This window comes from Pelophylax lessonae (genome assembly GCF_965119305.1).
Source record: "Pelophylax lessonae genome assembly, chromosome: 2".
NCBI lineage: Eukaryota > Metazoa > Chordata > Amphibia > Anura > Ranidae > Pelophylax > Pelophylax lessonae.
Window position 1 is genome coordinate 510,159,401 of NC_138769.1, and position 26,988 is coordinate 510,186,388.

The window sequence follows — 26,988 nt, forward strand, 5'->3', positions numbered from 1 at the left end:
AACCTAACAATGTAGCTTGTGAAATTACGAGGGGTTCTTAAAAGTTTCCACACTTTTGCTGTAACTTTTTGAAGAACCCCTCGTATTTTAGTGGTCATTTATGCTCATGCCTCTTCTCCTAAAGCTCTAAAAATATTAAAACCAACAAATGTTTATCAAACTGTTTCTTTAAAGGCTGTGGAAGATATGCTGGTGGTCAAGGTTATAACAGCATAGGACACTTCTGTGGCGGATGGGCTGGGAACTGTGGTGATGGAGGAGTAGGTGGAAGCACTTGGTACTTAGTCTGTGACCGCTGCAGAGAGAAATATCTTCGTGAAAAACAAGCAGCGGTAAGGGAAAAGGTAATAGCCTTTATTCAGTACTGGCTATTCTTCTTTTTTTTTTTTCCCCCTCCTAAGGGTTTTCCTAGAGAAGCCTTGTCTTGTCTTTATTGTGACCTTGTACTCTAAATGTAATTTCAACTTTGCAAACAAAAAATCTTTTTAAATATTGATTATGAAAGGTATAGATAGGTTTGAAATACCTTACTCCCTCTATTCTCAAATTCTTCATCTTGCCAGTGCTGGTCAATTGACAAATATGCCAAAGCATTTGCTGAAGGGGAGATCTGTCACTTCCCCAAGTCCCTTTAGTTGAGTTAATGTGACCCGTGATCTGGCATTTGATGGAAATTGCATTGGTAGTTTAGGGATTCTGGTTGAAAGGAAAGTTTTTCACCTGTCTGTATCTTTTATAGTCCTAACATACGCTACTCGTTTACTCCATAGTTATGCGACTTTATAAAGGGCCTTGGCCGCCTGTGGAGTTTCACAGCAGTTTTGTTTAACAGGGTTGAGTTGGTAGCCCCTTGCCCAGATTGTAGAATGGGAGTACTCCTTATATTCTCTGCTGATGACCTTCCTGACATGGATGGCCTATTGAGAACCATGCTACTAGCGATAATACTCAGTCCCACCACCATCACATCAAAGTAGGGATACTTCTAGGGTACTCATTACATTTGTCTACAATTCTGCTTGAGTTCATTGCCCTAATTTCTAGAAAGTTCACTTTTTTTTTTTTTTTTTTCAAATAAAGAGCCCAAAAGCATTTTTTTTTATAGGGAGATTGGCAGTGGTAGCCTATGTATTTTCCTCAGCACAGATTTCTCTTCATTTTACACTTTAGAACGCTTTAATGCTGAAGATGCCTATAACATCATGACTAGGTCATCTTGGGCAGCAGATGACCTAGTCAAACTCAATGCATTGAAAAAACAATTAGCAGCTGCTGCTGGTTTCTCTATTTTCACCGACACTTCACAATAACAAGTGCAAGACTGGCAGAATAAAATAAATTTGAGGGGGCACAATCAGTATTTTAATTCTCAAATATTGTTACTGATTTTTTTTTTTTTTTGGCACCTGCCTATATTTTATAGGTAAAACAATCCAGGAGGAAGCCCGTACAGGTGAAAACGCCACGTACTTTACCTACCATGGAAGCTCATCAAGTGATAAAAGCCAATGCACTCTTCCTTTTGTCCTTGAGCAGTGCAGCAGAACCAAGCATTCTCTGTTATCACCCTCCTAAACCATTCCCATCCCAGCTACCCAGTGTGAAAGAAGGCATCTCCGAAGATCTGCCTCCCAAGATGCAATGTCTCTACCTGCAGACTTTAGCAAGGTAAATTTTGTTTTTACATATATATATATATATATATATATATATATATATATATATATATATATATATATATATATATATATATATATATATTTTTTTTAAGTCCATGTTTAAATGTTTTTAACAAAGTGGGTGTGTTTTTCCTGGCTTTGTTCGTATTTAAAAAAAAGTAATTACTTTGCCATTGTACTTTTCTGATATGGGAGGCATTTATGAAACACATGCAGGCTTGAAAATAGGGCTGTTTTGAATCTTAAGTATTTAAAGCGGAATTCCGGGCACAAAAACATTTTTTTCAATGAACATACCCCCGGGACAGTCAGGGCTAGTACATTCCACAATGGCTAGCCTCTGATCTGTCCCGGTTCGCACTTACCTGCAAGAAGATCTCTGTTGTGGGCAGCTGAAGCCAGCGCGATCCTCTTCTGCGTCCTCTTCCGTGTCCTCTTCTCCCAGAATGCGCCTGCACCGGCCCCTCCCGTCACTTCCGGTGCGGCGCCGCATTCCTACACAGCTTCTGGGCATGCCCAGAAGCTGTTTAGCAGGGAATGCGGAGTCGCACCGGAAGTGACGAGCGGGGCCGGTGCCGTTGCATTGATTCCTGGGAGCGATGACGTTCAGCTCCCAGGAATCATTGCAAACTGGAAGTGACAGCGCGGGCCGCGGCCACAGAGGGAGGAAGTGGAAAATAGGTGAGTATTTCTTTCTACAATTACAAGGTAAGTAAAAAAAAAAAAAAAACTAATCCTAACTATCCAATTCCTTTTCAGCTGAAGAAGAGCAAGCGGATGGCCACAAAATCGATTAGGTTGATTTTGTGCCCGGAACGCCACTTTAAGCATCTGATTGCTTTAGATGTAAACTCTAAATCAGGGATCTCCAAACCTAAACAGAGGGCAGTTTACTCTTCAGACTTTGGGCTAGCGGACTGTGTTAGTAAAAAAGAAAAAATACACACAGCGCCTGTGGTCAGTAGGAGGAGGACACTGACACTTTTTTGACACCTTGTGGGAACCAGTGACACTAATACAGTGATCAGCTGTTGCATTGTAGCAAAGTGTAATTTCTTCAGTGTTGTCACATGAAAAGTTGGAATAAAATATTTACAAAAATGTGAGGGGTGTACTCTTGTGAGATAGTGTGTGTATGTATAGGTGTGTGTGTATATATAAACACCAAAAATATGTAGCATAATACATATTGACCTAAACTGATAAACTTTTTTTTTAGCAGGAAAAAAAAAAAATTATATATATATATATATATATATATATATATATATATATATATATATATATATATATATATATATATATATATATATATATATATATATATATATATATATATACATCTACATTTTTTTTTTTTTTTTTTTTTACTAGTAATGGTGAACAGTGACTTCTAGTGGGACTGTGATGGACATTTTGACACTTTTTGGGGACCAGTGACACAAATGGTGATCAGTGCTAAAGAAATATGCACTGTCACTGTACTAATGACACTGGCTGGGAAGAAGTTAAGGGAAGAGGGCGATCAAAGGGCTAGCTGTGTGCCTAGCTAGTGTTTGTGTACTATGTTAGATGCTTTACTAGGGGAAGGCATGGATCCATGTCCCTGCTTTGCAGGAACGCAGGATCCATGCCTTCCTTACTGGCAGAATGGCAATCCTACCTTGTGTGCATGCCGTTCTGCCTCTGCAACAAATGATTAGTGGGTGTCGGCGGACGTAGAGTCTGCGGTACCTGCTAATCGGCTCCCACTGGGCAAAATCGCAGCAGGAGCGAGACATCCCACATGCGCACCCCTTACTGGTAAGAGCTGGATCGTGTGTGTGTGTGTGTGTGTGTGTGTGTGTGTGTGTGTGTGTGTGTGTAATGTGGCTGCAATGATGAAATGGCAGAGAGGTAAGAGAAATGGGCCGCTGAAGAGGTAAGTAAAGGCGGTGTTCATATCAGGGACCTGCTAGATCAAACCCTTTTAGAGACCTCATGGAGTTCTAATAATTTTTTTTTTTTTTTTTTCATGCAGTCAAATTGGACGTTTTTAGTACATTGTGCAGAATGTCTGGTCCAGGCTATGCAGACTTTGTAAAAGCCCTTCTAACTTGGTTTGCGTTTTTAAAATGCCCATGTGTTATGACAGGAGTTATGATTTATGTCTGCACTTTTATATCACACAGACATCAACACGAGAACTTTGTAGGCTACCAGGATGATAATCTATTCCAGGATGAAATGAGATATCTTCGATCTACATCTGTGCCAGCTCCTTACATATCAGTCACTCCTGACGCTTGTCCAAATGTTTTTGAGGAACCAGAGAACAACATGAAATCTATGCCACCCAGGTATTTTTGAAGCATGCACATCATTGTAAATGTTTAATGTGTTGTATAGTCAAGTTATAGAATAAAGGTTTGATAAAATTATCTTTGGACACAGCGCTCCATAAATCCCAACTAGTGGGTTTATATTGGTAAAAACAAGACCTGTGCGCTAAAACGGGGTAAATGACACCCTAAATCACAAAGACAATCGTGGAACACCACAGAGAAAGCTGCTGATTTGGCAGTGTCACCACATATCCAAGTATTATTCAAAAAGTAGAAATCAGCGCTCTCCTCTTAAAGTGAGCCACTCTAATTATTTAAATGACGGTAATACAACTGAAGATTCTCAAAAAAAAAAAAAACTGCTGATGCATAAACAACGTAAATGAATCTAAAATCAATATCCTTGAAACCCAGCTCACTAATGGAGACAAATAGAGATGAAATAATTCTTCTATTCTAATAAGTCACAAAGCACGGAGGTGTTGCAGATACAATGGGACGAAATTCCCAATTATATTTAAAAACAAATGTGAAACTAAGTGAGTGAAGTGAATGAGAAAAAGTTGATGTCAAAAAGTGCGTAAAGGTAGTTGACTGATATTAAATAAAATAAAAAAATTGATCAATGACCCTGTGGAACATAAATAAGTGGGCAAATCAGAATATAAATATTCAAAAAAATCAATACAGTTTAACCAATTAATATTAAGATGAATTCAAAGTGCAATGGTACTAAATAAGGTGCATAATGTCCATCATTCCTTCTAAGAAAAAAGTTTTTGTGATGAAAAGTGCAAAGTGCTCAGGAAATTCAAAACAAGAAGAAGAAATCCAAGTGAATAATCAAGGTGCATTCAGACTTCAAATTATAGTAGGTAAATGTGCATTCAGACTTCCAATTCAGGCCAGGTAAATGTGCACAGGTGAGCATGCAATCCGACACCGAATGCAATGGCCGCTCACCTCAAACACACTCGGAGCGAGCGTTTATACGATGTATTACTTAGACTCCTCTCCAGCCTCTTAATCTTCAGTATATAATTCGGTATATCTCCACTATTACAAATTCAGTATTGTAAATGGCAATAAAATGATCCCGGCTTGCCAATCACTCCATGCATCTGTCAGGTGCTCAAGGAATGGGCGAGTTCCGATGCTTCCGGTCTCGGCCGAAGACCGGAAGTGACGTAGGCACGGCTTGTCCCTGACGCGTTGCGCTACAACAGCCCGTAGCTTTTTCAAAGGGGTCTGTTGTAGCGCAATGCGTCAGTGACAAGCCGTGCCTACGTCACTTCCGGTCTTCGGCCGAGACCGGAAGCATCGGAACTCGCCGGATCGGCGGCTGCTGTACTTTGTTTGCTTCTCGCTGACATATCATCTACTTTCTAGTAAGTGTTTAGTACTTATTTACCAATAAATTTATACCCTGAAATGCTACACTATGAGAGTTTCCATTCCTTGAGCACCTGACAGATGCATGGAGTGATTGGCAAGCCGGGATCATTTTATTGCCGTTTACAATACTGAATTTGTAATAGTGGAGATATACCGAATTATATACTGAAGATTAAGAGGCTGGAGAGGAGTCTAAGTAATACATCGTATAAACGCTCGCCCCGAGTGTGTTTGAGGTGAGCGGCCATTGCATTCGGTGTCGGATTGCATGCTCACCTGTGCACATTTACCTGGCCTGAATTTGAAGTCTGAATGCACCTTGATTATTCACTTGGATTTCTTCTTCTTGTTTTGAATTTCCTGAGCACTTTGCACTTTTCATCACAAAAACTTTTTTCTTAGAAGGAATGATGGACATTATGCACCTTATTTAGTACCATTGCACTTTGAATTCATCTTAATATTAATTGGTTAAACTGTATTGATTTTTTTGAATATTTATATTCTGATTTGCCCACTTATTTATGTTCCACAGGGTCATTGATCAATTTTTTTATTTTATTTAATATCAGTCAACTACCTTTACGCACTTTTTGACATCAACTTTTTCTCATTCACTTCACTCACTTAGTTTCACATTTGTTTTTAAATATAATTGGGAATTTCGTCCCATTGTATCTGCAACACCTCCGTGCTTTGTGACTTATTAGAATAGAAGAATTATTTCATCTCTATTTGTCTCCATTAGTGAGCTGGGTTTCAAGGATATTGATTTTAGATTCATTTACGTTGTTTATGCATCAGCAGTTTTTTTTTTTTTGAGAATCTTCAGTTGTATTACCGTCATTTAAATAATTAGAGTGGCTCACTTTAAGAGGAGAGCGCTGATTTCTACTTTTTGAATAGTGGGTTTATATTGCCTCCTCCAGGAGTAGGACTAGGCAGAACAAAAAACACCTGGCTACGCCCATGTGCCGTCCGCTGCTGGTATATAACCCCCCACCCCCCCTCTCTGCTCTAGGTAATCCGTTTTAATCTGTCTAGTCAGGAGTAAGGACCTAGGCTCCCGGCTGGGATCTCTGGTCCTAGCAATTTTCCCCTTCCTTACATCTTTTTTTTATTTTCTCTCGGGAAATCTACAATCAACTGCCGGGCTAGATAATCTAGATCCAGTGGTCCCCCCCCAGCCCAGCCAGCGAGTGCGTGCAGACTGGAGCTACGCGCTAGGTCGGGCATGACATAGCCTCACGGACAGAGGCTGGCCTGTGATTTAAACGTCTCGCAGGGTCTCATATGACCGGGCTTAGGTCTGAGTTACAGCGGTTTCTTGGCCGACAGCTCCCCTACTTGGGTGGCGAGGAGGTCTGTCTGCAGTGTTACCCGCACCATGGAAGGTTAAGTACAGTCCCCCCTCTCCCCTTTTGGTGGTTTTCTTTGGGGTGGACGTGGGTAACCTCAAGGGACGGTCGGACCTGCCTGCAGGTTCCCTCCTTCCATCCTTGTATCCCTCACTGAGCTGGTCTCCCCCCCCCCCCTCGCATTCCCCCGTCTGGACCTAGAGTCTGGTGGGGGGTCCCAGGGTAGAGAATGCAGCAGAGACCTCTGGGGTCTCCCCCACTATCCCCACTCTGTAAGGGTCATGGGATAGTGGATTGTGTGTATCCCGCCCTGGTTGTCTGGACGGGTACCAGTGTAGAAGACCCCTAGGTGCATGCCCTGTTGTTTGCAATGTTGGTATAGTGCAGGGGGGTCCCGGTGCACAGCAGAGTCCTCCCCTAAGCATGTGTCCTACCTTTTAGGGGGGTCCCCTTGCAGAGGATGCAGCATTGCAGAGGGTGCAGGGAAGACCCTGGCAGCATGCTTCAGTGTTTGTACCTGATGGGGCTATTTTCCCTTAGTCTGGCTGGTCTCCGGTGGGCGGCAATGTTTGTGTAGTCGGATGATGTCACAGGGGCCATTTTCCCTTAGTCTGGCTGGTCTCTGGTTGGCGGCCATGTTTGTGTAGCCGGATGATGTCACGGGGGCCATTTTCTCTTAGTCTTGGAGATACTGGAAACAACTGAAGTCTGGTGGGGATGCCAAAACTCCTCCTCTTCCTCCTCAGTTTCATCTTTCTGTGCCTGAGACATATGAACAGTGATAGCATCCATGATGATGCTGGGTTCGAATTCTCTCTGCTGCTCCGGTCAGTAGGGTGAGTCTTTGGGGGTGTTATCTCTCTCTGCTGATAGGTACCCTGAGCCTTGAGGGGATCCTTTAGTGGTGCCAAAAGATCGTTTTTTGTACTGCAAGGTCTTCCTTTCCTTAGGGAGCCTCAGGGTCACATCTCCCCCACTGACCCCCTTTATGAAGGTGGCAGGTCCCTCAGAATCCCAGCTTCGCATGGTTGCACTGACGGCGATCCTGCAGTCCTTGGTGTCCCAGGTGGAAGTGGCGTGTAGGCAAAGGCCCAGGAGGAAGCGTCCCCTGCCTTTCCCTGCTCAGGTTGTCTCATCTGACACCTAATGCCGTCATGGACGCGGCCCGTCCAGGGAAATTCCAAATCGCACCCCCTGATCCATCCGATAGGATGATTACTCCATGGTCGCAGCAGCGAATGAAAAAGCGCTGGTAGACACTTATCACTGCAGTGCGTGAGACTTTAAAAATGCAGCTGATGTAGCCACGTACGTGGCTGTGTCATTTGGTATGCACAATTTGCATTGTAATCCAAAGGGGTTTCCTTTTTTGCCTTTTTTGACAGGTTTTCTTGTAAGGAATGGGAACAACCAAAATTACCCTTTTGTGGTCCCAAAACCTTTTGCTGTACGTTACCCTTTTGAGGAGTCCCTTTTAAAAAAATGGTCTAGTCCACCAGTGGTGGACCCTTCTTTTTCCAGGTTGAATAAAGCAACCATGATCCCAGTAGAGGAATCCCCGTCCTTTAAGGACCCGGCTGACAAAGTGGGAAATGGATCTTTTAAATCTTCCCCAGGAGGTTCCAAGCAACCTTGGGTCTGGTAAGCCTAGAGCTAGCTTTCCCGGACCAGCAGACAAAACTCCTTCAGCATGAAGGTCTGCCCTCACTCATCCTCACTGGTTTCCGGCCCCGTGGACGACTTTTGCGTCAAGAAGGTCCGCAAAATGTTTCCTTTGGGGGTACCCAGAAAGGGGGACTAAGCTTGCCTTTTCAGGTTTTTATAGGTCCCGAGTCTTTGTGCAGATTTAATTCCTGCAAAGGTTCAGGTGATGTCTGAACTATCTAAGGTCCCCCTCTCCCTGTCCATGGAATTGATTTACCTAGGTTTGATTTTAATTCTAACCAGGTTGGTCCTTCCTCTGGACAAATTTCAGGGACCACAGGCTATTATTTACCACCTTCTGTCGCACAGATAGTTCTCTCTCCCCTTTTGCATACAGGTTCTGAGTCTGGTGGTATCCACCTTTAAGACTGTTTGCAGGCAAGTCCTTTAGCAGGTTCGGCTCCACAGGAGGATACTGAAGTTCGTGACGAGGTCACAGGGTTCTCTGGCAGGCGTCCAAGGGCCACGGTTAGGCCAGTATCATCCTCGGCTAGAGCTTCTTCCACAGTTCCTGCAAGGAATCAAGAGTGAGGATCTTGCAATCATCCTTGTCCCAAGGGCTGATCTACCATACTGCTTTACAGTCGCTGGTTTTAATGGCTTAGCTATTAAAAGCCAGGTACTGAGGGATAGAGGTCTGTCTGGATCAGTGATCCCTACTATAGTGAAGGCGAGGAAGTAGTCTTCCAGCAAGAGATACCATCGTACATGGAAAGCGTACATTTCTTGGTGTGAGTCGATTGGCGCTCATCCTCGATCCTTTTCTGTGGCTCGGATCTTAACCTTCAATGGGGCGTTGATCAGAAGTTGGCCTTGAGTACCATCAAGAGCCAGGGGTCTGCCCTGGCAATCTTCTTTCAACGTCCCCTAGCCACGCACTCTTTAGTTTGTACCTTCATTCAAGAGGTTCAACATGTGGCTCCACTGGTACAGTCTGTCTTGCCGCCATGGAATTTAAATTTAGTACTTTCAGTTCTCCAGAAACCTCCATTTGAGAATATTCGGGAGATTTCCTTACCTACGTTATCCCAGAAGGTGACATTCTTGGTGGTTGTTACCTCGCCCCGCGGGGTATCGGAATCGGCAGGATTATCCTGTTGCAGTCCCTATTTGGGGGTCCATAGGGATAAAGTGGTTCTTCGTCCTGTCCATCATTCCTGCCAAAAGTTGTCTCTGACTTCCATTTGAATAAGGACATTATGTTGCCTTCCTTGTGTCCAAAGCCAGCTCATCCCAAGGAATTTATCTTGCATACCTTGAATGTGGTTGATGAGATTCGGGTGTATCTGGCAGCTACTGAGTCTTTTCGGAGGTCAGACTCGTGTTTTCTGGTTACTGACGGACCAAGAAAAGGGCTTGCAGCTTCTTCAGCTACCATCTCCAGATGGATCAGGCAGACGGTGACTCAGGCCTATTCCATTAAAGGTCAGGTTCCACCTTTCCCTGTCACGGCACATTCTACTCGGGAGCTGAGTGCTTCTTGGGCCTTCCTTCATCAGGCTTCAAAATCGCAAGTTTACAAGGCGGCCACTTGTACCTTTACAAAATTCCATAAGGTATATATTTTGGCAGCTGCTGATGCTTCTTTTGGCCACAAGGTTTTGCAGGTTGCAGTTTGAGGGGCTATTCCCTCTTGAGGGGTGTTTTTTCTTTAAACCTCTGTTTTTCACACGGGGCTCCTGTGACCCGGTTAAGGATCCTGTGTCCTGGTTAAGGGCTCTTATGTTTAGCCTGGGGTTATTTTTCCCCACCCCTCCATTTTCCTTTTTGCACTGTGTTTGAACGTCCCACTTATGATTTATGGAGCGCTATGTCTGTCAATGAATGAAAGAGAAAATGGGATTTTTGTACTTAGCGCAAGATCCATTTCTCTAAGTTTATAGACGGACACAGCACCCACCCCTCTATGTAGTTCTGATACTCCATACTGCTTGTTACTAAACTGATTACCTAGAGCAGGGAGAGATACCAGCTGAGGATGGCCCATTGGCGTAGCCAGGTGTTTTTTGTTCTGCCTAGTCATACTCCTGGAGGAGGCAATATAACCCACTAGTTATGATTCATGGAGCACTGTGTCCCTCAATGAACTCTGAGAAATGGATTTTACGGTAAATGCAAAAATCCCATTTTAGAATTATCCTATGAATATCATTCCCATATTTACCTAAGTTTTTTTCTATTTTGTCACTCCTTTTTTTTTTTTTTTATATATACATATGTCTGGAATACCATATTACATTGTAATAGTGTTTATTTTACTTGCAGTTTGGAAACAAGTCCTATAACAGATACTGATTCTGCTAAACGCACAGTCTTCCAGAGATCTTATTCAGTTGTTGCCTCAGAATATGACAAGCAGCATTCAGTTCTTCAGCCACGTGTCAAAGCTATTCCCAGAAGGAGAGTCAACAGTGGAGATGCTGGTATATTTAAAACTAACAGTTATGCAGCTTTTTTTAGAGGAGGATGTTAATCCACTCATAGTTTAGAAAAAAGTTGAGGTGCAATCTCTCCAACTCAATACAAGAAGCTTTTGTTGTTGACTTTTGGGTTCGATTTATCTGATAGAAAAAAATTGGTTTTAAGAAGGGTCCTAGCCTGCCCACTCTTACCCTTTTCATGTAATGAGATAGTCGTTGCGTCAGATGTCAGACTGTCCACTCATCTTTCACATCAAGTAAAGCTGCTGTAGCTTGCTCAGTCCCACTCTCCTCGTCCAGTAAGGTCTGCCCTAGCTTGCTAACTCTCACCTTTATCCAATAAAGTTTGCCCTAGCCTGCCTACTCTCACACTCCTCATCCAGTAGGGCTTCTGGAGCCTGCCTACTCATCTTCATCAGAAATAAGAAAAGAAGCTGCTCTGCTTTAAAACTCTTGTGTACATTTCTTAACCAGTTCTGGACTGGAAGGATTTGCCTCCTTAATGACCAGGCCATTTTTTGCGATTCGGCACTGCGTTGATTTAACAGAAAATTGTGCAGTCGTGCGACACTGTACCAAAATAACATTGATGTCCTTTTTTTTCCCTACAAATAGAGCTTTCTTTTGGTGGTATTTGATCACCTCTGCGATTTTTTTTTTTTTTTTTTTTGGGCTATAAATAAAAAAAAAAAAGCGACAATTCTGAAAAAAAAACAAAAAACTTTTTTTCCACATTATATAACATTCCCAAAAAAATTAAAAATCTAAATTTTTCATCCTCTTAGGCCAGTTTGTGTTCGGCTACATATTTTTGGTAAAAAAAATCGGCGTGAAAGTTATCGCATCTTCAAACTAGGGGAAAGATTTTTTTAATTTTTAATTAATTTTTTCACTAGTAATGGCGATTTTTAGCGTGACTGCGGCATTAGATCTGACCTCTAACTGACATTTTTGAAACTTTTGAGGGGACCAGTGACATTACTACAGTAATCAGTGTTAAAAAATATGGACTTTTAATGACCCTGGCAGGGAAGGGGTTAATATAGGGTTCATCATAGGGTTAATTGTGAGCCTAGGGAAGTGTTTTCTAACTGTATGCAGGGAGGTGCTTGTGAAATGATTAGAAAGGCCTGTGATCCCATATAGAAGGATCACAGGCGCTCTGTGATCATTTCAGAGAGAACGGTCAGCTGTGTTTACAAGAGCTGACTGTCTTCTTTTAGCGGGGAGCGGTCACGGGTGCCCGGAGGCAATCACAGCCGCCGGTCCCGCAGATCGGCATCCCCGCTGCCTAGTGGGGGCAGGAGCGCGAAATCCCATGAAACGACGTGCCCCTATGTCATTTTGCGCAGCTGAGCCAGCCTGACACAGTAAAACTGTGGCGGGCGGTCAGCAAGTGGTTAATGAATAAGCTCTGGATGGAGTGAAACGTGTTAGCATATGGCACAGGTAAATCGACGTGTGCATGGAATACTTTATTAAAAACCTTGTGTACATTTATTAAAGAGCAGCTTTTTTTGTGTATGGAATTGTACCTTATGAAGCTGCCAGCAACCACCCAAAGCTTAAGTCCATTGTTGGAGGAGTAAAAGGGTTGTAAGCCAGCAGCAGGACAGGACACTTTGCTGCATACAGAATAAATGCTGCTTATGGAAGTTGTAACAAATGCTATAGTTTTGATGGAAAAGGCAAGTGGCAAGCTTTGGCACCCTTATGCTTAGTTCAAACTACTGCAATGCAATTTTGATGTGATAACCTGATGCAATGTTTCATTTTCTCTGGGGCCAAGTCCCACTGTAAATCTAAAAGTAGTGCAGGAAACTTTTCCAAAATCGCACTGGTATGAGTCACATTGATTAGAATGGGCACCATTGAAAACCATGAGTTTTCCCTTGTCATGCAATTCTGTGCGACTCAAGTCATATCAGAAGTCGCACTAGTGTGAAGCAGGCCTTATTAAAAGTTAACCTATACTTTATAACAGATGTAAACAAAAAAAAAAAAACATAGCTCGATCTGTCTACAGGCTCCAGTAAATATTGCTTAGCATAGTTGTTTTAATAATGTGTTTTTGGGCCAGTTACCTTGCTAGTGGACCTTCTAACGTATGAAGAACTTCACTTAAAGTGTACCTCCATTTTCGTGGGGAAAAAAAATGGCAAATAAAAAGTAATATAGCATAAATAATTGCTATGCAAATCATATTGTATCTGAATGTTATGAGTAACGAGCTTTCCTTTTTTAATCTGTAGTGATGTCATTTTTTTGTAAAACGCAATATGGCTACCTGGAGGCGTTCTGTATACAGATGGTGTACAGAACACCCCCCCCCCCCCCCCCCAGAAATGTAATTTCCTGCTTTTGTGATTGGCTTACTGATTTTCCCAGAAGCATGCACTAAGATGCAAGTCAGATTTTGAGCATACCCTGCAACAAAAATGTAATTTTTGGTGAGAAACTCCCAAATGCAAATCACATTTAAAGGAATGCAGACCCTGCAACTTTCCTTATTGGAGCCCTGCAGGTGCAGCAGCTGATTGATGATTATAAAATCACTCCCATACAGATTCATTCCGCACAAGGACACAGACAAACAGCAATTTCTTCAGAATAACAAAAGGTAGGAATGTGCAACAACGTTTGTTAAAACCCTTGCAATGTACATAGATCACTTTTGTTGAGAAAAAAACATTCCCCTCTGGGTGGAGTTGCTCTTTAAGCTTCCAAAAAGTTTGTGAGTTCTAAATTGCTCTAATTGGCACACACTGTCAGCTTGACTGATGAGACCACAGCCCTTAATTAGGCAAATTAAGCAGAGCAGCCAGCTACGATATCCTGCACATTTTTATGAAATTTTAGTGTAAATAGCCTAACTGTTGCAAACCTGTATCGTAAAAGTATTAAATGAAAGTAAAGATTAACGAAATACCCATTACTACCTAACTCCTGTTGTGGTTTGGATAGATTAAGGGTTTTTTCCTAGAGAGATTTCCCTTCACTGCACTGGAAGTGAGAGGATAGCTTTCCAATGTGAGGGATATTACTGGAACAATTGTCGCCTTAAAAGATTTCCCTTCTATTCCTATTCAGTTGGAATTCTGGATTTTCCTTCACCCTATTCCCAGCAATAGTAGTAGCAATATAAACCTGACAGTAGTCCAAACCTTCATCACACTATCAAAATCTAAAAAAAAGTTTTGCATATAGTTGTTCTTTGAACATTTTATTAATGTTTTTTATTAGTTATCTTGTGCTAAAAAGAATATAAAACCTCAGAAAATACCAGTAAGGCTCCGTTCACATATATGCAAATTGGATGCATTTTTGTACCGCATCCGATTCACATGAAATGTGAACCAAACTGGCTTTCTCTGGAGGAGGTTAACATATATGTGGTGCAGCAGCAGGGCAAATTGAGAATCCTGTGCATTTTCTGAGCACTGTGGTGTGTTTAAAATGTGAATTCCAAGCTCATTTCCTTCTGTGGGATTCGTACAGGGTGGGGGTCAGGCTCTTTCAAGTCTGTTATGAATTTTAAGGGAAACCTCTACGGCAAAATCAGAAAAAAAGTCCTGCCCCCCTCATATGAATGAGTATGTCCTCAGATGTAGATCCAGCATCAATCATGATGAATGCCGCCACCCACCTGAAGAAAAAAAGTTCTGCACCAATCTGACAGGTCTTAAATCGCTATTTGTTTTGGCATGGGGCTCCCCTTAAAGTCGTACCAGACCTAAAAGGGCTTTTTCTCTATCGTACATTGACAGAAGCTGCACCATATCCTTTGGCTTTTGCTCCTCCCATCAGGAATAGGACACTAGGCAGGAAAAAGCTTTACCACGTCTATGAGGGCTGTCCCTGCAGGCATAACCCCACACACTCTGCTACAGCCTCTAGTTTGTTTCTGCCTAGTTTAGGAATAGGACCATTGCAGCTGGATCAGGCAGACAGAGGTTCAGGCTTATTCACTGAATGGTTGGGTTCCTCCTTTCCCTGTGAAGGGGCATTCTACTAGAGTGCTGAGTGCCTTTTGGGCTTTTCGCCATCAGGCCTCATTGATGCAAGTTTGCAAGGGGGCAACCTGGTCGTCTGTACATACGTTCACAAAATTCTACAAAGTTCATGTGTAGGCATCTTCGGATGCCTTCTTTGACTGCGAGGTTTTGCAGGCTGCTGTTTAAAGATAATCTTTTTTGTTCTCTTTGAGGGTGTATGTTTTTTTTTTTTAGGTGAGCTGGTTGATATGGTTGAGCTCCATATTACCTGGTTGGCTATGTTTAGCCTTTGGGGAGTTAAGTTCTTCTTTGTGTTGTCTTCCCACCCCTCTTGAAAATACTGCTTCAGGACATCCCAATGGTCTAAGAAGATATGGAGCTGTCTGTGTCGATGAACGATAGAGAAAACTGGATTTTTGTACTTACCGTAAAATCTTTTTCTCTGAAGTTCATCGACAGACCCGCTCCTCTGCTTCTGAGTGAATGGGATTTTTTTTTTTTTTTTGTATTCTAAACACTGCTTGCAACGAAACTAGAGGCTGTAGCAGAGTGCGTGAAGTTATGCTTGCAGGGACAGTCCACATAGGCGTGGTAAAGCTTTTTCCTGCCTAGTGTCCTATTCCTAATGGGAGGAGCACAACCCAATGGTCTAAGAAGATATGGAGCTGCGTCTGTCGATGAACTTCAGAGAAAAGGATTTTACCTTTAATACAAAAATCCAGTTTTTACATTCAGCTGTCAGAGAATCTCGCTGATAGCTGATGAGTCATTCATTGTTAAGGACATGGCATCCAGCATCTGAACGGCATCTAAACTCAGCTAAACAGCTGCTTTGGAAATACAAAGTGAAAACTGAGGGTAAATTCCCACTGGACATTTGTGAACCTAGCCTAAATTTTGTACTTGGCATCTACAAAACACTTTATCACTGTTCAAAGTTGATCGGTCGGGCTGGCTGGCTGTGTCTCTCTCCCTCTCTCTCTCTCTCTCTCTCTCTGTCGGGCTGGCTGGCTGTGTTGCTCTCTCTCTCTGTCGGGCTGGCTCTCTCTCTCGCTCTGTCAGGCTGGCTGGCTGTGTTGCTCTCTCTCTCTGTCGGGCTGGCTCTCTCTCTCTCTCTCGCTCTCTCTGTCGGGCTGGCTGTGTCGCTCTCTCTCTTGCTCTCTCTGTCGGGCTGGCTGTGTCGCTCTCTCTCTCTCTCTCTCTCTCTGTCGGGCTGGCTGTGTCGCTCTCTCTCTGTCGGGCTGGCTGTGTCGCTCTCTCTCTCTGTCGGGCTGGCTGTGTCGCTCTCTCTCTCTGTCGGGCTGGCTGTGTCTCGCTCTCTCTGTCGGGCTAGCTGTGTCTCGCTCTCTCTGTCGGGCTAGCTGTGTCTCGCTCTCTCTGTCGGGCTGGCTGTGTCTCGCTCTCTCTGTCGGGCTGGCTGTGTCTCGCTCTCTCTGTCGGGCTGGCTGTGTCTCGCTCTCTCTGTCGGGCTGGCTGTGTCTCGCTCTCTCTGTCGGGCTGGCTGTGTCTCGCTCTCTCTGTCGGGCTGGCTGTGTCTCGCTCTCTCTCTCTGTCGGGCTGGCTGTGTCTCGCTCGCTCGCTCTCTGTTGGGCTGGCTGGCTGTGTCTCTCTCTCTCTCTCTCTCTCTCTCTCTCTCTGTTGGGCTGGCTGGCTGTGTCTCTCTCTCTCTCTGTTGGGCTGGCTGGCTGTGTCTCTCTCTCTCTCTGTTGGGCTGGCTGGCTGTGTCTCGCTCTCTCTCTGTAGGGCTGGCTGTGTCTCGCTCTCTCTCTCTCTCTGTAGGGCTGGTTGTGTCTCTCTCTCTCTGTCGGGCTGGCTGACTGTGTCTCTCTGTCTCTCGTGCTGGCTGGCTGTGTCTCCGCATATATTGTGTGTGTGTGTGTATGTATGTATGTATGTATGTGTGTGTGTGTGTGTATATATATATATATATATATATATAATAATTTTTTTTTTTTTTTTTCTTGTATGTCTCCCAAAAAGCGGTGGTATTAGTAAATGTTACTACTCTTCTGAATGTGTTTTTTGTTTTTTTTACAGAAGTTGGTTCCTCTTTACTGAGACACCCATCACCAGAGCTGTCTCGCTTGATCTCTGCTCATAGTTCACTGTCTAAAGGAGAGAGGAATTTCCAGTGGCCAGTTTTAGCCTTTGTTATCCAACACCATGATCTTGAAGGCCTTGAGATTGCAATGAAACAGGCCCTTAGGAAGTCCGCTTGCAGGGTCTTTGCTATGGAGGTAACAAAATACTGCCCTACAACACCAACAAAAGATCCATTTAGTTTATTAGCTCCGCTTCTACATGCTTTGTAATGATTATAGACCTAGCACGTGTAATCTCACCTAAGTTCTTCAGGACAGATTTCATTCTTCAGAGAGGCTTGTGTTTGGTGATTAGCTACAGATTTTTTTTGTATTGAGGGTTACAATTTAGTTTCATAGTTACTTAGTAGGGGTTAGGTTTCCTTAATACACTTACAGATAAAATCTGTGCAAATGCATTGCTTTCATATGTTATATATTTATTTTCATGCATATTTAACCCACATCTTTTAAGGGGAAAGTATCCTATAGCAATTCAGAAGGCAGATATTTTGTCTTATTGCAGTATTTACCTTAAACTTATTTATTTTTTTTTTTTTTTTACGATTTTTGCATTTGTAGAAACTTGCTGTTTCATGTACAGTGTGTATGTATGTGTAAAATATATATATATATGTGTATATATATATATATATATATATATATATATATATATATATATATACATATATATACATACAGTATCTCAGAAAAGTGAGTACACCCCTCACATTTTTGTAAATATTTTATTATATCTTTTCATGTGACAACACTGAAGAAATGACACTTTGCTACAATGTAAAGTAGTGAGTGTACAGCTTGTATAACAGTGTAAATTTGCTGCCCCCTCAAAATAGCTCAACACACAGCCAATAATGTTAAAACCACTGGCAACAAAAGTGAGTACACCCCTAAGTGAAAATGTTCAAATTGGATTAGCCTTTTTCCCTCCCCGGTGTCATGTGACTCGTTAGTGTTACAAGGTCTCAGGTGTGAATGGGGAGCAGTGTTACAATTGGTGTTATAGCTCACTCATACTGGTCACTGGAAGTTCAACATGGCAAAGAACTCTCTAAGGATCTGAAAAATAGAATTGCTGCTCTACATAAAGATGGCCTAGGCTATAAGAAGATTGCCAAGACCCTGAAACTGAGCTGCAGCACGGTGTCCAAAAGCATACAGCGGTTTAACAGGACAGGTTCCACTCAGAAAAACAGGCCTCGTCATGGTCGACCACAGAAGTTGAGTGCGAATGCTCAGCGTCCTATCCAGAGGTTGTCTTTGGGAAATAGATGTATGAGTGCTGCCAGCATTGCTGCAGAGGTTGAAAGGGGAGGGGGGGGGGGTCAACCTGTCGATGCTCAGACCATACGCCGCACACTGCATCAAATTGGTCTGCATGGCTGTCGTCCCAGAAGGAAGCCTTTTCTAAAGATGATGCACAAGAAAGCCTGCAAACAGTTTGCTGAAGACAAGCAGACTAAGGACATGGGTTACTGGAACCATGTCCTGTGATCTGATGAACCCAAGATAAGTCCTGTGATCTGATGAACCCAAGATAAACGTATTTGTTTCAGGTGGTGTCTAGCGTTTGTCGCGGTAACCAGATAAGTACAAAGACAAGTTTGTCTTGCCTACAGTCAAACATGGTGGTGGGAGTGTCATGGTCTGGGGCTGCATGAGTGCTGCCGGCACTGGGGAGCTACAGTTCATTGAGGGAACCATGAATGCCAACATGTACTGTGACATACTGAATCAAAGCATGATCCCCTCCCTTCGGAGACTTGGGCGCAGGGCAGTATTCCAATATAGCGACCCCAAACACACCTCCAAGATGACCACGACCAAGCATGTCTCCAGACCTAAACCCTATTGAGCATCTGTGGAGCATCCTCAAACGGAAGGTGGAGGAGCGCAAGTTCTCTAACATTCACCAGGCATGTGATGTAATGGAGGAGTGGAAGAGGACCCCAGTGGCAACCTGTGAACCTCTGGTGAACTCCATGCCCGAGAGGGTCAAAAGGCAGTGCTGGAAAAATAATGGTGGCCACACAAAATGTTGACACTTTGGGTCCAATTTGGACATTTTCCCTTAGGGGTGTACTCACTTTTGTTGCCAGTGGTTTAGACATTAACCAGTTAAGGACCGCCCGTCGCAGTTTTTCCTCCTGTGCGAACTGACGTAGCCCTACGTCGGTCACGTGCCTGCTGCTAGGGGGCAAGTGCTTGCCGCTGGCGGGATGCTCCCCCCCCCCCCCCCCCCACACAGTTAGAAACCCTTCCCTAGGCTTACATTTAACCCCTTGATCACCCACTGTTAACCCCTTCCCTGCCAATGACATTATTACAGTAACAGTGCATATTATTAGCATTTTTCCCCCCAAAAGTGTAAAAAATGTCAGGGGTCTGATCTGTCCACCACAATGTCGCAGTCCCGCTTGAAATCGCAGATCGCCGCCATTACTAGTAAAAAAAAAAAACATGAAAATGACATAAAGCTTTCCCCTAGTTTGTAGACATGATCACTTTTGCACAAACCAATCAAAATACGCTTATTTAAATTTTTTTTTTTATACCAAAAATATGTAGCAGAAAACAAATAGTCCTAAAATTATGAAAAAATTTGATTTTTAATTTTTTTTATTTGGGGAATGTTATAAAGCAGAATATGAAAAATATTGTTTTTTTTCGGAAATCTTTTTTTGGTTATAGCGAAAAAAATAATAGCAGAGGTGATCAAACCACCAAAAGAAAGATCTATTTGTGGGAAAAAAGGACATGAATTTTATTTGGGTACTGTCGCACGACCGCACAGTTTTCCGTTAAAGTAACCCAGTGCCGAATCGCAAAAAATAGCCTGGTCATTGAGGGTGCAAATCCTTCCAGTCCAGAACTAGTTAATGGCTGTGTGTTGAGATATTTTGAGGGGACAACAAATTTACACTGTTATACAAGCTGTACACTCACTATTTGACATTGTAACAAAGTGTCATTTTTTCAGTGTTGTCACATGAAAAGATATAATAAAATATTTACAAAAATGTGAGAGGTGTACTCACTTTTGTGAGATACTGTATCTGTTATTCGAAGGCCCCATGAAAACTGGACATTTTTAATGCTGCCGTTAGGGTGTCTAGTGTTTGTTTTTTCTGCCTCTTTTTACCTGTGCATGTTAGCTCATGCAGAAAGAATACATTTCTTAGAAGTTTATTAGGGTGTAATGCAACAAAAGATTCTAGCCTTCAAAAAAATGTAGTTAAATGGTTACATCTCCAAAACCAGTAACACATTGTTATCACTAAGGAGTTTAAGACTCCATTCACACTAATACGACTTGTCAGGCGACTTGGTCAGCCTGACAAGTCGCGGACCGTCACGGTCCATTGTGTGGTACAGGAACGGTTCTAATAGGAGCGACACAAGTCGCTCTGCCTTAGAAAAAGGTTCCTGTACTACTTCGGGGCGACCTGGAGCGACTTGCATAGACATTCATTTTATGAAGTCTGTGCAAGACGCGACTTCACAGGTCGCCCCCGAAGTCGTGCCGCTGCAGTGTGAATGCGGTGTAAAGCTGAACTCCAGGCAGATAAAAAAAGAAAAAATCAATTTCCTGCAACTATTCATTAAAAAAGAAAAAGTATTATGTGCATTTTTTAAGGCTTTAGTGTAAGTAGAATTTGACGTGGTACCAGCCTTGCAATATATTGTACAAGAGCGCTCAGATTGGTAGAGGACGGATTCAAGGAGTCAATCAGTTGTGCTGCTGTGCTTTGTGCTAAGAAGGTGCATGCTTATAAGGAGGACCAAAATTAGAGCTCATCGGTTTGCTGCTTATTCACTGTCCATTCACTGGCTGGGGGAAGGGACTAGACATAGTGGTGGTTCTTCACAATAGATTGGCTTTGCTGTGGGGCTGGGATGTGTAAAGGCCCGTACACACGTACTGATTGTTGGCCGTGAATTTTTGGCTTGTTAGTATGATGCTTCCGACAACCGACTGCGACTTTTCGACTAAACAAAATCTGGTGTGCAGGCTATAAAATTTTTGTTGGCCATCACCAGAACGGCCGATTGTTCGTCAGTCAGTACAGATTTGGCCGACAAAAGCCAGATGAGCAAGACTGGGCATGCTCAGAGAAGAAAAAACACACGGAAAGTAAACCATCACATGACATCACTTCTGCAGTTGGTTGTTGTTGGCCGACAAAATTTGTGTGCCGTCTAGAGCACATTCCAACCAACACAACAACACTGGACAAAAGACGGCCGATCGGTCAGCCAACAATCGGTGCGTGTGTACGGGGCTTTAGTCTGAAGAATGACACAGTAAAAATACAAATCTTTTTGACAGGTAAAACAGCCCTCATGTATTCCATCTACCTTTTTTGCTGCTTGCCTGGAGTTTAGAATGAGTTTGCAAGTTGGGTTTAAAGCGTGAATGGTAATAAAAAAAAAAAATGTGGAGATGATTCTTACATTGTTGTGTTTTTCTCTAATGTTTGGGACCTTATTGTATGCAGGTTGACAGGTGAAGCGCTTGCATGCCTTGTCGACTCGATTATAATCAAATGTTATAGTATCCTGTATACATGTAGAAGTGACTTCAAAACACATGTATATTTACCAACATCTATGTAGAAAAAATACAGCTAGTAAACCCCTTTGTGTAATGAGCTCTTATACAGTCATGATGTGCTTTTGTCGTCCTAGTATACATTTACATCCTATAATTGCTTTTCAGGAGTTTCCATTTCCACTAATAAGTCCTTTTTTATTTCTTTTTTTTTTTTTTTTTTTTTTTAGGCTTTCAACTGGCTACTTTGCAATGTCATTCAAACAACGTCATTGCATGACATTTTATGGCACTTTGTGGCATCGCTTACACCTGCTCCACTGGAACCAGAGGAAGAAGAGGATGAGGAAAATAAGGCAAATAAAGAGAATGCTGAACAAGTATGTATTAACAGAATCTGCTGTCCTTTCTAACTGGTTTATTGCTTATATTTATTTTTCTTTTTTAGAACTGTAACTGCACTTTTCTACTGAAAATGTAACAGAAGTTTGTGATCGTGTTTTGTTTTTAGCGGTCTTTAAAGAAATTGCTTTTAATAAGATTTTAAAAACTTCTGTGATAGATTTTTTTCTATGAGTTTCAAAATGCATACTACTTGTTCTTGGCTAATTTGTTTTCCTGAACTTAGTGTTACTAAACCCAGGACCCTGCATTCACTGTATCTGGTTTCCCACATAACATCAAAATTATTTTAGTATTATAAACTGCTAAATACCTTTTCTCGTCAGTATATAGCAGTCTTGTGACCTCTATCAGTGTCTGGTTAAAGCTTGTAGGAGGAGTTTTCATTTTACTCTGGCTGTCCTATGAGGCTGCAGGACGCCTGACCCTTTGTCTGGACAGCACTGATTGGCCCTGTGTTGATCACATGCACCCTCCCAAGGAAAAAAATAACCTCTAGCAATACACACCAAACTGAGCATTTACAGAGTGCCCCCAAGACTATTAGCAGCAGATGGATTGGGGACAGTAAAACGGGGGGGGGGGGGGGGGGGTCAGAGAAGACAGGATCAAGCAGCCTTTTTACACAGTGCGGAGGATGAACTCCTTAGGTTCCACATGAAGTATAACGAGCATGCTTTACTGCATATACAGACTGATTTACTGTTGTGGGTTTAGTAACACCTTAACTAATAGGTGCACTTTTAATGCACTATCCGCAACTTCATTCTAATCCCCATTGTAAACAAGTTGTTATACCTACCTGAATCAAAGAACGCTGGAGGGTTTCATTGTGTTACTGAACTTATTCCTGGCCTTTATTTGTTTTCTTAGAACTTTGACAGCTCTTCCTCTTTTAGCTTTTTTAAAATGCCTATCGGCTGTCTATGGCAGCAGAGAGGCTTTCATTGAAGTTGACTGATGCTTTGAACTTGGGCTGTAATGCCCTGGGAAAACTGCACAGCAAAGATCTCTAAAAAAGAGTTATATGGTGCATATAGTAAAAAAAAACAAAATGGAAAACAGGTGACCCTCGAAGCTCTTACACCAACTGCTCTTATGCATATACTTTTAGTCTCTTTAACCACTTCAGCTCAGAAAGATTTTACCCCCCTTCATGACCAGACCATTTTTTTTTGCCATTTAGCACTGCGCTACTTTAACTGGCTATTGCGCAGTCATACAATGATGTGCCCAAACTTAATTTGTAATTTTCTTTCCCCCACAGATCATTTTCTTCTGGTGGTATTTGATCACTGCTTTTTATTGTATAAACAAAAAAAATGGGAAATTTAGAAACCATTTTATTTTATTTTTTTACTTTCTGATATAAATCATATATCCAATAAAAAAAATCTAATTTTTTCATAAGTTTAAGCCTAAATGTATTCTGCTGCATGTCTTCAGTAAAGTCCTATTAAGTTTATATTGATTGGTCTGTGTGAAAGTTATAGCGTCTACAAACTATGGTATAAATACTGGAATATTTTTTTTATACTAGTAATGGCGGTGGTCAGTGACTTTCCACTTTGTGGGAACTGTTTGACACTGACATCACCAGTGACACTAATACATTGATCAGTGTTAATACTATACACCAAAGATCCTCAAACTATGGCCCTCCAGCTGTTGCGGAACTACACGGCTCATGAGGCATTGTAAAACTCTGACATTCACAGACATGACTAGGCATGATGGGAATTGTAGTTCCTGAACAACTGGAGGGCCGTAGTTTGAAGATCCCTGCTATACACGGTCACTGCTAATGACACTGGGAAGGGGTGAACATCTAGGGTGAATAAGGGTTAACTGTGTAATGAACAATGTGTACTGTGTGCTGTTTTTACTAAGCAATGTGCAGGTTTAAAAAAAAATAGTAATCGACCGATAGCGGTTTTTCGTTGCTGATACTGATATTTTTGGCCAATGCATATTGGTATTTTATTTTTATTTTTTTTGACAGGTACTTTTGTGGAGAGATCGGAGGGTCTAAAAGACCCCAAACCCCTCCTCTGCACTTAAAAGCATTCAAAATGCCAAGTTTGACTGTTTTGAATGCTGTCATTTTTTTTAATCTGGCGCCAGACAGAACCCGGAAGTGATGTATCTCATGACATCACTTCCAGGTTTTTACATGGCTGCATTCGGCCCTGATCGGGTCTTCGGCGGCCATGCAGGCTTGTTGCCCGGGTCTCCCGGTGGGACAGGAGACCCAGATGAGCCGCGGAAGGCGGCGGGCGTCCCCTCCCGCTCCTTGTAATGAGAGCCGAGCGGCTTCTCAGCCACATCGATTGTCATTACAAGACAGCCGACCGTCTGCTATGGATTCCGGTACCAAGGTGATGCCTCCAGTTGCAGGCATCACTCCGGTAAAAGCTCTTTCCCGAAATATCGGTAAACTTCGGGGCCAATACCGATTATATCGGGAAAAGTGCATATTGGCCCTCGATATATCGGCTTTGCCGATAATCGGTCAATCCCTAAAAAAAATAAAAACCAACACATCTCTGTAGAGAGCTTATCATACGCTCAGCCGATCAGAGGGGTTCCGGCCATAAGTCATTGGCCAGGATTTGTTGATTGGCTTGTGCTGTAGCAAATGATTGTACAGCCGGGGCGTGGGCCCCTACCCAGAAATGCAACTCGCATATATTTATGATATCCTGTGCAGGTGAGCCACACTGTAAAGCTACAGAAGGTGGTCAGCAAGTTTTTTTGTTTTTTTTTTCCAATAAAGTCTTTGAGTTTAAACAAGGTAGTACAAAAACAATACATGGTAACACAGGAATAGGCAGGACATAGTAACTGACAAATAATTGACAAAGCGTGTTTGTAACCTAAGAGATTAACATTAGACAACTGCAGCATCTGGAAGAGGGGAAATATCGTTGTTGGTTACTGTAAAGCATTGGTTTTGGGGAGGAGTCTTATAATGTATGGTTAGTGCTGCTGGTTGTTGTAGCTTTTGGTGTGCGAGCCAAGTACTCGAGTGGTAGGGATGTACTCGTCAGTGGTTATGTTGAGTTGGGTGAAAACAAGGATTCCTGATCATGTTACATGGGGTGGGGGTAGTTCATCTTTGTGTATATAATATGGGGGGGGGGGGGGGGGTTGGTGGAGGGTTATCCAGGGTGGGAGGGGCAGGAATGATAATGGGGAGAAGATCTAAGGTGATAAACTCATAGTATGGAGGGGGTTGGAATCCATCTCTCTCCCTCCTTTCATATCTGTGGATTGCATTGTCCCCATTATTATTTGTTGTGGGGATACCGGTGGGATGCAGGGGATAGATGGGTTATGTCATGTTGGGTGAAGTGAGGACTTGATATTCAGCTGTTGTTTGAAAGATATCCCAGCAGGCCCAGGTTGAAGAGAATTTTGTGGGGATGTCATGTGCAATGCTAATGAGGCATTCCATTTCTGCTTTCTTTGCAATTCTGTTGAGCCATTGCCTGGTCGATGGGACGTGAGTTGTATTCCAATGCAGTGGAATACATGGCAAGTGTTTATCAAACTGCACTTAAGCTTCCAGTCTTGTCCTTTTAAAGCAGTCATCAAGAGTTCAGTCAATTTATAAGCCCTTTTGTTACCTAAAACAGTCTCCTAAATATGATGTTTTGGTCTCTATAATATCTGCATTTGGCAGTTTCTCTGTGTTATATAATTGCCGTCTTTCAATGCATTAGAGCATGTGCGGTATATAAATATTAACGTCAATGGCCCTGGATAGATACAGAAAAGTATACTTTGATCACAAAGGAAATCTAATGAGTTTTTCTCCAACTCTACTCTACCCATTTCAGGAGAAGGATACAAGAGTGTGTGAACACCCTCTTTCAGACATTGTGATTGCTGGTGAAGCAGCTCACCCATTGCCTGACACATTTCACCGTCTTCTCCAGACTATTTCTGATCTTATGATGTCACTTCCTGGGGGCAGTGCACTACAACAGATGGCACTGAGGTGAGAACCTTTATTTGTTATACTAAACAAAAAAAGTAATTAAGCCAGAAATTCATGTGTTTGGAAGGTAATAGACTAAACAATCATTTTTTTTTTTTTTTTTTTAGGTGTTGGAGTCTTAAATTTAAGCAGTCTGATCACCAGTTTCTCCACCAGAGTAATGTCTTTCACCACATTAACAACATCCTTTCAAAGTCTGATGATGGCGATAGTGAAGAAAGTTTCAACATTAGTGTGCAGTCTGGCTTTGAAGCAATCAACCAGGTTATTGTCAGTGTTTTTCAATCTTTTCATTATATGTAAATATATGCAAACAAATCATTTATATTTTATATAACCAGGTATAACATTTGGCGTTTTGTCTTTTGGTTTATTTATTTTGACCTTAATCTTATTCAGGCCTTAAAGTGGTAGTAAACTGCATCCAAAGAAAGTCAAAATGCATCGCTTACAGGCACATTATGACAGACTTAACTAAAAATGAAGCCCTCCAGCGGCATGTTGTCACCACTGAAGGCATTTCAGCATGCATGCAGGAGTCGCTGTTTATGGCACGGTTATTCCGTTCCCTCTGAGCGCGTGTGCCGGTGATGTCACCGGCTGCATCTAAAGTGAATATCTCCTAAACGGTGAACAGTTAGGAGATATTTACAGTAACCATAGATAAGACTTATAGGCTTACCTATAGGTAAAAATCATACATAGGAGTTTACTGCCACTTTAACCATACTTTGAGTTGTATAGCAAGGAAGGAATATGTTAGGAATAACCGCTCATACATTGCTCCATACGTTTATAGCAGTGGTGCAGCTTTTTGCACAACTAGGGCTCTTCCCTAGTCCCAGCTCTTAATAGCACCAGGACTTTGGCCTATAAAAGTTTATGTAAATCCTAGCAGTGACCTCCCATTTGCTACCCTTCAGTCGGTGAACCTCTTCAGCTCGGAAAGATTTTACCCACTTCATGACCAGACCATTTTTTGCTATTCAGCACTGCGCTACATTAACTGCCAGTTGGGCAGTCATGCAATGCTTTACACAGACAAAATTTATAT

The 26,988-nt window shown here is 42.4% G+C and overlaps 1 protein-coding gene across 1 annotated transcript in view; it reads left to right on the forward strand.

The window, feature by feature from the left end:
- MYCBP2 (MYC binding protein 2) overlaps positions 1–26,988 on the forward strand; it is a 553,924-nt gene that overhangs the window by 490,103 nt on the left and 36,833 nt on the right. The window contains 8 exon segments of the mRNA XM_082246610.1: positions 175–344; positions 1,424–1,668; positions 3,851–4,018; positions 10,726–10,883; positions 16,913–17,112; positions 21,760–21,909; positions 25,774–25,934; positions 26,042–26,198. Of these exon segments, the coding sequence (XP_082102736.1) occupies positions 175–344; positions 1,424–1,668; positions 3,851–4,018; positions 10,726–10,883; positions 16,913–17,112; positions 21,760–21,909; positions 25,774–25,934; positions 26,042–26,198 (1,409 nt within the window).